The sequence below is a fragment of the Leptonotus elevatus genome, chromosome 12, assembly GCF_054856555.1.
Source record: "Leptonotus elevatus isolate MCC_2025b chromosome 12, RoL_Lele_1.0, whole genome shotgun sequence".
Lineage (NCBI taxonomy): Eukaryota > Metazoa > Chordata > Actinopteri > Syngnathiformes > Syngnathidae > Leptonotus > Leptonotus elevatus.
The window spans coordinates 10,591,905-10,605,951 of record NC_141250.1 but is presented as its reverse complement, the minus strand read 5'-3'; the positions used below and the strand labels follow the sequence as shown (position 1 = coordinate 10,605,951).

General features: G+C 40.2%; 2 protein-coding genes across 3 annotated transcripts in view; one reads left to right on the top strand and one right to left on the bottom strand.

Moving 5' to 3' along the window:
- The window catches only part of col4a1 (collagen, type IV, alpha 1), a 38,529-nt gene extending 27,998 nt beyond the window's left edge, over positions 1 to 10,531 (bottom strand). Inside the window, exon 1 of the mRNA XM_086091610.1 lies at positions 10,309 to 10,531. Coding sequence (XP_085947736.1) covers positions 10,309 to 10,383 — 75 coding nt within the window. The 5' untranslated portion in view covers positions 10,384 to 10,531. The remainder of the gene's footprint in view (positions 1 to 10,308) is intronic.
- Positions 10,532 to 10,622: 91 nt separating this feature from the next.
- col4a2 (collagen, type IV, alpha 2) overlaps positions 10,623 to 14,047 on the top strand; it is a 47,477-nt gene continuing 44,052 nt past the window's right edge. For both annotated transcript variants that reach the window (XM_086090814.1, XM_086090813.1), the window contains exons 1-3: positions 10,623 to 10,764; positions 10,875 to 10,968; positions 11,059 to 11,110. In XM_086090814.1, the coding sequence (XP_085946940.1) occupies positions 10,931 to 10,968; positions 11,059 to 11,110 (90 nt within the window). In that variant the 5' untranslated portion in view covers positions 10,623 to 10,764; positions 10,875 to 10,930. The remainder of the gene's footprint in view (positions 10,765 to 10,874; positions 10,969 to 11,058; positions 11,111 to 14,047) is intronic.

The window sequence follows — 14,047 nt, the reverse complement described above, 5'->3', positions numbered from 1 at the left end:
TAACATGGAATCACTAACTGTGAAACACACAATATTTCTGTTCTTTTACAACCCCCCCTACCACCACCAAAAAAATGCATTAGAAATGCATATATTTGTTGTTAAAATATGTTAACAAATGAATCTTAATTTCACAAAAATGTGTCTGTTATTTAAGGAAAAAACAGTCAAATGCAACTTTGAAGCTCTGGGGGGGGGGGGACACATTTGTAATTACTGAGAAATTAAATAGTACCAATGTCATTTAAAATGTGAAAATGTAAACATTAAAAACAACCTGAAAATAAGGTAAAATCTTGTTGAAATTACAACTGCATTAATTATGGGGGGAAAATACTGTATTTTTATGAGAAGTAAGAATAAGTTTCTGTTATTTCACTGCATTTTTTTGGCGCCCCAGTTGCCGGAAATTTGCAGTTTTTTTGTTTTGTTTTTGTTGTTGTTGTTGAAGAACAAACTGCAGTAAGCTAACTATTTTTTTTTTAAAGTTACCTGAGAATTATTAATGTTCATAAATAGGGCACCGTCCCTTTTCATTCCCACCTCCACCCTTTTTTTAAACTTGTCCTGTTGAACATGTCAAATGTCATTTTTAGTATTTAGCGGGCCGCTGAAAAATGGATGGTGGGCCACAAATGGCCCCCAAGCCGTAGTTTGGATACCAATGGAATAGGCCGTGAGTTATTTACAGTTAAATAAAAACATGCACTGATGTGCCATTTAACGTATCATTTTCCAAATCTGGTTGATGGATGATGAGACGAGGACAGAAGCATCACTGTCGTTGCTATGGTGACTCAAAATCACTGACAGTGTTTTTTATGTTCTCGGCGCTAATGTTGATGCTAATGTTATGAGGGTTAAAATGTTGCTAAAATAAAGGTTTGATGGTGGCCACAGTGTCACCCTGAAACTGATCGTTTCCATCCCCATTAATTGCTTGAGTGGCTTGAATGTAATTGAACACTTCAACACTGTAGAGTGAGCCCGGGAGCAGAAAAGAACAATTTTTCCACGCTGTTATGTTACCCTCACAGACTCTAACGCTGTTACAAAGCAATCACTGCTAACACGTCCACTTAGACGTCAGTAAAGTGTTCAACATGTCAGCGGCTCCGTAATACGAAGCGGGACAGTGGGCAGAACCTCACGAGTCAGCGCCCGAATCCTCCAATGCAAAACGAACCCTGCAAATGGGAAAATTGTTTTAGGGAATTTCTCAGGCATCGAATTGGCTCCCATCCACTCAAGTGGCTGGAGAAGGGGGCGGAGGATGAGTGAGAAAAACCATGATATGACATCTTATTTCGTACAATACTTCATCGCAACGTTACAATTGGCAGCAAACAACAATCAGTGACACTTTGGCCAAATTCCAAGCTGAGGCCCCATCAAAGTCCCCGAAGAAGAAAAAATGCAGCCGGCCATTTGACTGGGGGTCTTTGACCCCTCCTAATCAGTTCCTCCATCTGCATCACATCTTGACCAGTCACATGACCCTCCCGGCCTCATCCTGTTGACCTTTCGCCTTCGATGAGGTCATTAGAAGGGATTTAAGGGTTCAGAGAACATGCTTTTAATATAAGGCTCATGTTGATAAGCACACTCTTCCTTTGTGTGCTGCCACGTCTGCATCAAAAGCTACTTTGTTAACTAATTAAGAAAGACTCTAATCATTGCACCTTGAAGGGGAGGAGGGGGGGGGGGGCTTTCCTGCCCTAACTCCCGCACACACTGGTGCTCCACCCAAAAGCATCTGACCGCAGTTGGACACTGCTGCATCTTACAGAGGAGAATTTTAGGGGAAAAAAATGTTGTAATGCGGCAAGAAAAAGTTCCAATATTACAATCACTGGGAATAAAGTTTAGAGTTTTTGTAGTTCTTTCTTGGAACTAACAACAAAATTACAGTCACATGAAAGTCTATTCTACTGTTGATGTATATTAAAAGTTCAACTTGACAAGACCCCCAACAGTCCTCATTATGCATGTCGCTGCCGTCGGGCTTGAACCTCTTTAGTCACATTTTGCCAAATTTCTCATTTATTCACAAATCTACTTTTGCTCAGTCCACACGTGTGGCTGTCATTTTTACGACTTATTGGCCAATCTAAAGTGATGAAAATGGCTTTCTCTCTTTGTTGAAGAAATGTTACTGGTTGAAAAAAAAACGCCATTTTGGGGGTCTCCTGAAAAGTAAAAATTTTGGAGATATCATGTTTGTGCAAAGTATTTTTTTCTTGTAAAATTACATTTGAGGGTTTTTTTCCCCTCAGATTTCCACTTTATTCTACAAAAAACATTTTTCTCTTAATATTATATCTTTATTCTTCTAAAATAAAAAATAAATACATTCAAAATGAATACTTTAAATTCAAAATTGTCACGTCTAATTTTTGTCAATTCTTTCTCATGATATTTATTATCATAAAAAAAACACTGTTTTGTGCTAATACTACAAATCTATTTTTCTCATATTTTGACTTTATTGTCAGAAAATTACAATTTCTCAAAATTTGTAAAATTTGTCATAAAATCATTATTATTATTATTATGACATTGGTCCCTTTCTTGTAATAGGACACTTTCATCCTTGTAAAATTGCAGGTCTTGTAAAATGAAATTTTCATCCTTTTTAAAAATGACTGCTTTGTTATGGAGCGCCACAGCGAGGCACTGATTAGGACGTCCGTCTCACAGTTCTGAGGTGCAGGGTTCGAATCTGGCTCTGGCCTTCCTGTGTGGAGTTCTCACCATACCTGCGTGGGTTTACTCTGGGGTGCTCCGGTTTCCTCCCACATTCCAAAAACATGCATGGTAGGCTGATTGACCGCTGTAAACATGGCTGACTTGTTTGTCATCTAGTGGATGAGATAAAATGGCCATTATCTCATAAAATTATAACTTTTTTCATGATTCTTGACTTTTACTATTGAAAAACTATATACTTATACACAAAACCTTTTTTTTTCCCTAGGAATATTCACATGGCCCTCATACATCTTCATGGAATCTGAGTTGGCGATTTCTTTCTTAGCCAAAGACGTGCCCATGGACTGATGCACACGGTATGTGCAGTCCGCAGTACAAGAGAGACAATGTGTCGTGATGTCATCGAATAGTCACGAATGTGGTGGGTGTGAGAGCCAGCGTCTAACTTTGTCAAAGCACTTGTTCCCTGTGAGAAAAGGCCCTGTTCACTTGAAGAACACTCGTGAATGTGCAGCAGTGTGACACAGGATGTCGGCTGGAGGAAGCCATTCTTTCTCCAAAGAGGAAGGCCTCTTCCTTTGCCTTTTATGCTCACAAAGACAAGAAGGGGTTGGGTCGCCTCCTCAGGAGGGTTCTGCTATCTGGAACGCATGAGGACGGCGAACCAGTCCGCGCCGCTTCTAGAATATTCTCACTGTAGTCGACATCTGTTCAGTGGAACTTTTGGTGGGCCATTTTCATGATTCATCTGTTCTAAAAAAAAAAAAAAGTCTGACTAAAAACAAACTGAAGGAATATTGCCCATAAGAAATAATTCAATCAATTTCAGACATACATATGTTCTTGATGAAATGGATGAATTAACAATGAACATCACTTTTAGTAACTAACAGAACGAGTGATGAGTGAGCAAAGTGAAGTAAAAATAAAAACTAAAGTGGACAGCTATAACATTAGCATATAGTCGCTAGCTACATGCCAACTAGCTGTAGCCGCTATATGCATTATAGCTCATTATCAAAAGGTGGAGTCTTTCCTTTGTTCAGCTTTTCAGTAGCATTAGAGGGTTACTTGCTTTTTTACATGTCTTTTTAAAGAAGATATTTTTAGTACGTACGGTTCTATAAAAAGCCACCACGTGATAAAAGTGTCGATATACAGTACATAGGCTACCTTCAGTTTTTTTTTGTTCAAATTGATGGAAAAATGTCAGAAAATCCCGCTGTTCTTCTCTACACTCTTTCGTCGTGACAAATCGTGTCCTGGGAGAGATTTTTATTTATATGATATATTTTTTTTACAGCTGGTGAAAAAAGAGAACAATTCTGGGAAAAACTGGACGGGTGGCAACTCTAAGTTAACCAAATCTCTTATAAGCACCTGCAAATGTTGCACATTAAACTAAAAACAGTGAGAAAACAGGAAAGCAGCAGGAAGTTGTTTCAAAGGAGTCTTCTTATCCCAAGATCCTCTCCAAAACACTTGTGATGATAACCATCGACAGCCCAAAACAACTCTCTATTGTTATTTTGCTTCCGTATCACTTATCATCCGTGCCACTGTGACGTCATGTCACCGTTTGAACCTGACACACTCGTTTCATCACAGCACATGCGTTGTCAGATCGCTTCATAGACCAAACAGGCGGATCTCCTCACGTGAGCCATGTCATGTGACCTCCCCCCAACTCATTTCCTGCGCGGAAGTGGTCTGATTAAGCTTTCGAAGGAAAAACAGCGCCGTAGAGGGTTGGGGTTGTCGGGAGCCTGCGGCAATGACAGGTGGAAAAAGCATCTGGCTCTTCCTGAAAGCTTCAAAGTGAATGAAGCGCGTGCATTTTTGGATTCTGGGAAGTAGAGTCAGAGTTGACTCTGGCTTTGCCATCAATCCATGAGTCGAGGAATAATGGTCATAACAGACTTCGACTATGGCTTGGAAGGGAAAGGATGGGAACATGATGCAAGTGTCTTGTCCATTTCGGTCGTACGTTTTCAACTATCAAAGATACAATGCGCCGTAGCTCAACCGTTGCTCGCACCCATCCCTGACATTGTAAAACGGTATATAAGAGGACAGATTTTAGGGTGGTGCACAAAACATTGAGTGTTAACTTGCATTGGCCAATATTAGAGATTTCAAGGACGTGGTTTTTTTATATATATTTTTTTAAATAAAGCTTCTTTCTTACCACTCTACAACATAGACCTTTGAGGGGAAAAGGGAGACTGCTGTCACATGTACAAATCAATACTTGCCAGAAACTCCTGCAGCTCCTTCAATGTCGTTGTAAACCACATGGCAGACCCTGACCAGTTTCATTCTCATTTTTTCATCAATTTTAGATGGACCTACAGTTCTTGGTAATATCACTGCCATATTTTCTTCATATTAACTGTCTTTGCAAATTCCTTTCTATCATTCTCCATTTGATTGCTTTTTTTTTTTTTTTTTTTACAGCCAAAAGTATTTTTCATACAAATTTTTACTGAAATGATGACTTTGTAGTGATAACCTACAGAGCATACACAATTGAGTTAGGTCGCCACAGTAAGAACAAAACTCCTCCGTGAACCCAGGACATCCTGTATAAGGATTATTTTTGCTTGTCTACCCATATGTTTATTTGTTTTTGCTAAATCTGGCTATCTAATGAGCAAACCAATGAGCGTGAAAAAAAAAATGCATCAAATACTTAAGTGAACCAAACTGTTCTGTGTTTATGTTGATCTATTCTATACATTACAATCACACAATGAGCTATATATACACACACAGCTGATTGGTCCCCTTCATAACATACAGAATCAAACCATGCCTTCATTGCATGAGCGTAGAAAATCAATGTTATGGTTCATGTCAATCTTATAGTAAAGCAACCAGATTTTTTTTTACTGTCTTTGTCCGGAGTGGCTTTCTGACTGGGTGGTATGCTGTCCTCATATTTGTTTCCATTTTTAGCCAATTAAGCAGCAACTCAATACTGAGCACTAGATTCTATTATGCTAATATTATAGCTAGTGGGTGTGAAAAAAATAGTGATAAATAACGTGGCTAGTCACATAATGTACTGTAACTGCAAATTCAAGAACATAACAAAACGTTTGCTGTGGAAAACTTGAGTTTTAATCTTGCACCTGTCACGGTGATGGACGTTTGCCGGGAACAGCTGAAATGGGCTGCGGCCAAAACTTCGCTCTTTGTGCAAAAATGCAGCATGTCGTAAATCCGTCATCTTTATTATCATCCGTTTGTTACAACAAATGGACGCGCAGGTCAAGAACTGTGCAGGTGATTTGCTACAGGGGTGTTATTGCGTTCCGTCAATTTTGCGTCTCAAAGCATTGTCGCCTCTTTCTCTTTCTCTACCATCTCCATCACCTTCCATCTATGTGTGAGAAATCATCTGAACTGCTGTCAGCATTCTGACGTCTCAGTTTACCCGGCGACCATAAAAACAGTGTAACTTCAGGAAAGCCACCAATCCAGTGTAACAATTCAGAGCGATAATGTGCAAGAAATATTAGCCTTGGATCAGAGAGGAGCTTTGTGTGTGAAAAGTAGAACACAGCTGTGACAAGTCTCAGCGAAGCGCTTGGACCACAGGGAAGCCTTTGGCGGCAGTAGCCCGATCCATAAAAATTTGGCTGTGGAGTTGCGGATGAGGAGCCAGAGGGTCACAGGTTCTAAGGACTGCGATGGACCATAGACTCAAAATCTACTGCACAACGGAATGTATGGTGTTCCACAGGGTTCGATTCTGGGGCTTCTGCTGTTTTCATTGTATCTGCTGCTTTTGGGTTCCATCTTAAGAAAACAATGTTGGTTGTTTTAAAGTGCTCTATAAATATACAGTTGAGTTGAGTGATGCGAGCAATTCTCGTCCCCACATCTAGCTAGCTAGCTAGCAAAACTAAAGGAACACTTCCTTAAGATGCGTGGAGATTAATTAGCTTTTTGCCCATTGTTAGAAGCCATGAAAAACATTATAGAGATTTCTGTTTAAACATTTTAAATAATTGAACGTACAATGTACAACGATCACAGCTAAGTTGCTGTTTGTGATGTATTTCAATGAAGAAAAAAAAAACTTTATTTTAAGACAGAGGCAATTCGAAACAGGACTTCATCATGCTATTTAATCCTCACTAAACCCTGACAAGAGCACACAGACAGACTGTAGGCGAAAAATGGGCCATACCTTCCACACTGCTTGAGCATAAGGGTCAGAGGAGACTTATCTTTGTCGCCAACGAGCGCCTGTCAAAATACAAAGCCAAGCGATACAATCGCAACTCTTCCAAATGTAGGCATTTTTACAACAGAGGGTCAGGAAGGTTGCGCCTTCCCAGGTTGCAGTGCTTGGCTGGTGGCCTGTCACAGTGAGAAGGCCAGCTGTTGTCTCAGTGGGAGCGGAGGGCTTGTTTCGTTCATCCTGAGGATGAGGTGCTAACCCAAACTACAAGCCTCTGCCAACGTCGGCCCATCGAGCTGGGGGTCTCACGGATTTGACCATCTTGACCACGCATTCCGCAGTTTTGCGGGAGGATTAGTAAATGTCAGAACTTCCCGGTCCAAACCAGAAGTTGAGGCTTACATTTCCCACCAGCGAGCTACTGGATAAACTTCCAACTCATCCCACACACAAACTCCCTGCAGGAATCTGCTAATCACCTAAGCTGGAATCCTCCTCCTCTTTCTCCTCAAGGACTGGACTCATTGTGGCCACGTTAAGTGACCACCAAGGGAGAGGAACTGTTCTGGTGGTGAAATTCATTCAGGATCATGTTTCACAAATAAAGAAAATAAGAGCCAAGATCCTGCTAGCAACCAGTTAGAACCGGGCAGAAGGTTAAAGAAAGGACAACTTCCATTATCTTGCATGATTGCCTTCCGAAAGTCAGTCAGCTCAATCTCTGCGAGCTAGGTTCAAGGTTGCGGCATGACAAGATGTTTATATACTGTATATTCATGCATGGCCTTGGTTCAATACCAGCGATTGTGACACAGACCAAACAAGAGGTTGTGTTCTATGGAAGGCCACACAAAAGCACGAATAATCAGTGAAAAGTTAAATGGATGCAAGCTTGTGTAAATGTTTGATTTTAAACATGCGTCTCTACGGGCATCTTTGTGGTTCACCCCTCCCCCAGAGTTACTCTCAACAATCAAGCCAATATTCCGAATAGTCCTGTTTGTTTCATTGGTGTCATCGGATCAGCCACAAGATGTTCCGCCAAATGTAAACCCCCTCGTCCCTAGTGTTCTCCAAAGTTTAATCAGTCCAGATGCTGTGTATCACTCTTAGAAAAGTGGATAAACCGCCTTTGCTACTTTATTTAAAACTGCAAATTAGCTCATCTGAGATTAATGCGAAGAACTTGAAAACATGACTGGGGAAAAGCCTCGTGCGATAACGCCAGACTCCCTTATGAGGTGTCACTTCCTCTGGTGCCGCAGTCTGTTCTTCGTCTTCTTGACATGAGATGGTCGTCTGACATCTCCTCCCCCTCACCTGCGCTTCTGCTGCATCCGTGTGGGTGAAGAATGTGCTGGAAACTTCACCAATTCTGCTGGTACTAAAAGATTTTCAGCAGACATCTCCACTTGGCTGGATTTCATCCTACATGAATGCAAACCACCAAACGACTCTCTTCATATTGTTTTGCCATTAAAAGCAAAAGCTAACAGGATCAGTTCACAAGATCATTAGGAGTTGGATGTAGGGGACTCTCACAGGAGCCAGAGGGTAAAATGTTTAGGGCCCAAAGCTTGCCAAAAAATTATGGACCAGCAGACTATGAAAAACTGAAGGAAATTCAGCACCGAAAGGCACCCAACAAATCCAACAGTTCAAAAACAGCTTCTTGCCCCCCGACCCAGCCCCCCGTTCCTTGTTGATGCCTTTCACAAAGTGTGTGAAAAGTCAGGTATGACGGGCAGTGTGAAAGGGGGTGAAGCACCTCAACTGATTGGACAAGCTTTGCTCACTTTCAGATACCAAAAGTACTGATAAAGAAATCTTGACGTTGAGGGGAATGACACTGTTACAGTGAACATAAATGAATGGGCCTCACTGTTCCAATAGTATAAATGTACACTTGAAATGAAACATAGCATAAACACACCCTGTTTGATATGAATTTGTCATGGGAAGCATACAACACAAGCCAGATCACCATTGACAAATTTACCTCCAAAGGTTACCAATGGCAAGCTTACCGTAAATGAACATTACCGCTTGGTGGTAATATGGATTTGGAATATAATAAACGGTACATGGAGTCGATCGATTGTACATTCCAGTCATACTCCACTGTATGTTCACAGTAGTCATTGATTTCCCGCACTTTTAGGATTCATCATCTTGAATCATATTGTCATGCCTTGCATGTCAGATCACCTTAGTATTTTATTTGTGTTTATTTATTTACTTTTTATTCTAAAATGGTGACATGGCATGCTCATACTTTTTCTTTCTTACTAAAACAGATTTGATGCCTTATACACAGCAATGATTCAACCGTAAAATATGAATAAATTAACTTGTTAATTTAAAATCATCACATAATCTTATAGTGATCCTCATAATGGAGTTTAGCATTTTTAATATGCCTCTTTCTGACTTCTTGTTTTTTGAAACAGTCTAACGGGCATGACTGGCAGAAGCCATTTGTTTTCATTGGCCTGTTGGGCAGTCGTGATTGCACCGTATGAACTCGGCTGGGCAAGCCAGGAAAAAAGAACTTGAGCTGTTCTGTTGATCTGTTTGTTGTGGTATACCAGGGATTCCCCAAAATTGTTTAACTTCATAAGGTATAGGACTAAAATACTATTTTATTGATTAACAGGCAGGCACAGCTTTTCTTTGTTAAAAGATTTGTAGTAAAATTGTATCATTTGTGTTATTTTATCATTAGTTTATCTACAGTATACAATATGTCAACATTATGGCAATAGAGGATACATTTTCTAAGTTTGGGTCATAAGGAAAAGTAATTTTCTCATTCTCGCTGTTTTTCAATTCAAAATGCAGGTCATCCGTCAATAGAATGTGAATATTGAAATGCATGTCCCAAAACAAACAAACAAAACAAAACAAAAATCTGTCTCTGGTGTGTTTATAAGGGATGGGAAAAGTGTATCAATATTGTGTGGCTTTATTGGTACTTGAAATTTGGTTTGTTTTCATTCAAAAATGGATTGATCAACATGTTGAATGCTCAATGAGTAATGCTCAATGATGAGCTACAAGTGAAGGTTTGGTTTGATAAAACATTACTCCTGATAACGTATGCCCCAAGCACATACACAGAGACCCTCCCTGCACCCCCTCCCATGCCCCCCAGGAGGGAAGATTAGGAGGGGCAGCGAGTGGGAGTTCAGAGTTGCATGACAGCAGGAATACAAGTACAGTACAGTGAATAGGCTGATGACGTGAACTCTGCATAAAGTATGTAATTGAATTCAAGCAGTTAAGTGGCGGCACGCTGCATCCATAAAAGCAGAAAATCCACCACATAAATTGCATAAAATCGCACATTTTCACTCACTTTTTTTTGGGATTCAAAAACACGTGTTCGAAAGATTAAGACTAACCTCAGCCGTGGCTTGGTCCACGCTTGACGTGATAGCCAGCAGGAGCAGGAGAGCGGCGGCGGCGGGGAGCAGCATCTCTCCTGCGGTGTACGTCGACTTCGTGTGTCCGCAAACAAGCACCTTGCGTGTCGGCCTCTGGTTCCACTCACTCAGCGGCGGAGCGCACTCTGCACGTTGGCCAGCATGTTGTGTCCAGAAGCGATATGAAGTTCTGATCAAGTCGAGTGGGTTTAGTTTGGGGGGTTTGCGCCCACACCACACCTCCCCGGCACAAAAAAAAAAAAAAAAAAACCCCTCTCCACCCACTACAACGACCACCCTCGCTCATCATTTGAACGAACACGATCATTGCGAACACTTTGGACGTTTCGGTGTAAGGAGAGGACACTTTGGTTGGTTTTAGGGGGAATATTCCAGAATTTTTTTGCTGCGGAACGTCGCACGCGCAAAACTCGGGTGAGTACGGGTTAGTACATTGTGTTAATGAACCCAGTGTAACACTGTAAAAGTCTATATGCAACACCTGTGAGTATAGCAGATTTTAATTCACTTTTGCTGTGTCCAAGGTGGGATATAGTCATGTTTTAAGCGCTGCGTGGCGTTTGGGGCTGTTTTCGGAACTATGCAAGGGCATCACAACAGAGACGTGACGCATTTCAGGTGATCGTATATGCACGAACATCACCTTAACAAGCCTTAATCAGATTCCATCCTCATCCTCATCCTCATCATCATCAAATCATTTTACAGGTTGCTGCTGCTGTGCGCCTGCGTGGCTGTCCTGGTCTCCGGAGCGCACGCGGTAAGTGTTTACATTTACACCACGTGTTGTTGATTTGCTGTGGGTATCACGAGTGTCGAGTTAATACGTGATATGAAAAAGTCTGTTAAAATGCAACGGTTTTTTTTATTATTTTTTACAGTGAGTTTGTGCGTGTGGTTAGTGGTGGGGAAACGTGTAGAATGTGTGTAGTGTGCACATAGAGTGGGAGTGTCACGCGTGGGGAGGATCTCACTAAAAAGAGGGGTTTGGCCTTGGCATACCTTTGGTGCTGTGCAAATGATGACTGTGGAAACAACTCATAGAAAGAGTCTATTTGGCAATAGTAAAGTTTAATACAGGATTGAAAAGAAAAAAAAACAATTTATTATAAATAAATTAAAAATCACGAGATAATTCTTATTTTCTTGTAAGTTTATAATTAACCAGAATACAGTTGCAATGTTACGTGAAAAAAAATATATAATATGAAAGAGAACACAAGTATTTTTTTTAGCATAATGAAGCCAGAATATTATCAGAAAAAAAATCACTTGAATAAAGAATATTATCAGGAAAAGTGTAGAATATTCTGGGGAGGGGAATAATTTTGCAATATTATAACAAGGGAAAACATCATTTATAGAATAAAGTTGTAATAAGATGATGGAAAGCAAGAAGGAAAAAGTAATATTACACAACTATCTTGCAGAAAATAAATAATTTATAAAACAAAGGAAATTGTGAAGGAAAAATGAAATGGAGATATTTGTTCATATTTGGAAAAACAGGAGGGAATTTGATGGAATAAATATTTTTAAAAGAATACAATTCTAATGTTATAAGAATTCATTTTACCTCGATGGTGGGAATATTACAAAATAGTTAATAACTTTTATAATCAACAATATTAAGTTGCACAAAATACAGCCGATTCTCCCAGTGGACTCACAAACTGCTGACAAGTCTAAAGTGTTTCATTGATGCCATATACGGGTGGTTGAGCATCAGTACAGTGTTTTCCAAGTTGTAATTGACAGTGGAGCAGCACCAGCTACCACCCCACCCAAACCCGTATAATGATTTTAATTTTTTTTTATGAATATGTTAGGAAAGCAGTATTTGATGTCAAGGAAGTCTCATCTATAGGCAATTTTAAGCATTAATGGTTGGCGGGATATCAATTACTCCTGTTTTTTTTCTTTCTTCTTTTTTTTCGTATTCGCTGAAGGGCTCAGTCCGTATCCACGGTGAATTACTGGAGTTGACTCTGGTTTGATCACATGATGCCAGCACAACAATGACAATTGTCATTGTTCCAACGATTTGGGAAATTTTGTGGTAAAAAAATTGATCTGGATTATGATATATAAGAACACTCAATTGCTATTTTGAACCACACCCTCAAAAATAGACGCAGAATTAAAGATACACAGTGAGCTCCAGTGGTCTTAGAGAGGTACCAGGCTGCTCAGATAGATGGAGAAAAAATATAATAAAAAATATATGTATAGGTTTTGTAGTAGAGTATACACGTCCCCAGGTTGGGGGGGGTCTACTGCTTTATGATATGAATGAAACCTTAATTGGTCACAAACTTCCCATTATGAATCTGTGATGACTGATGAATAATATCTCCAATTGTAGCCTTATCGTCTTATCTTGGTTTCCAGCAAAGTGCTTCCGGCCCTAAATCAGAGCTGGTGTCCGACCTAGCCCCAGTTTTTCACATTTCACCGACAGGATGGTAACCTTTGCATTTACTGCTTTTTACTGAATCATTCTGGCAGTTACATGTGCAGTAGATGTGTTTTCGATTTGCTTTCTTGGCAGTGTTGAACATTTTCAATGTCATATGAAACAAATCTCTCAGCTGAAGGCTTATTTTCACGTGAAAAAAAGGCGCCTGTTGTCTTGAGTTTCGATCAGATTTGTTTTTAAAAGCATGTGACACAGCACAGGTCATCTGTATTGTGCCGCTCTGCTCCGAGACTGACTGTAGTAACAGGGACAGTTGGCTCATTTTAAGACTGGGTCCTGTTTTTAGGCAAATTTACCATTAAATTTATTAAATAAAGGTAAGTCAGGAAGTGTACTACTACTTTTCTATTTCCTTTCCAACTTTTTTTTGTTTTTTGTTTTTGTTAAAAGACTGGAGTGACTCATCCAAACTTCGCAATATCGGAGTGAAACGATGTGATGTTAATGTTATAGCCTTTCATAAGAAATAACAAATGGGCTACTACAATTATTGAAAAGAAACCATCTGGTTGTCCCACATGATTCCATCAGTCTTTAAAAAAAAAAAAGCCGCAGTTCAAATAAAGCATTATCCAGATGTCTGTACTTATGCTCAGAATTGTTTCCTCACTATGGTACTTCATTGTCGTTAGTGTCAATTTAGGTCATGCTGAATCTTGTGCCAACTGATTTGCCAAATGGAAGAAAGAAATAGTTACAATGAGCAAAACTTAAAAGTCATATTCGCCTTTGTACCGGCACACATTGAAATAGTAGCTGAAAGGAGATTAACGAGAAACTTTCTTCTCAAGCACAACAATCAGCAGGAAACGTGCAACTAATAACGCATCTCTCTGCGACATTTCCCATCTCGGCTACACATCGCAGCATATGTTTCTGTTCAATTTTCATATCCGAACCTCACCCGCGGGAGGTCGCTGGATCACTCAAGCAGATCCCCACCTCTGCGTAACAACTTTTTCCCACCATCCATCCTCCATGCGATGTTTTATATCGGGGATCCCCCTCTTCTCTATGGAGAATAACCCTCTCAAGATGTTTTCCGTTTAAGATTGATCAGCCCTTTTCACGCTGCACTTGCCAACCTCCTGCAGTGTAAACAAACAGGGATAAGATCATTCACAACAGAAATATATCATCATGGATGGATGGATGGATGGATGGATGGATGGATGGATGGATGGATGGATGGATGGATGGATGGATGGATGGATGGAT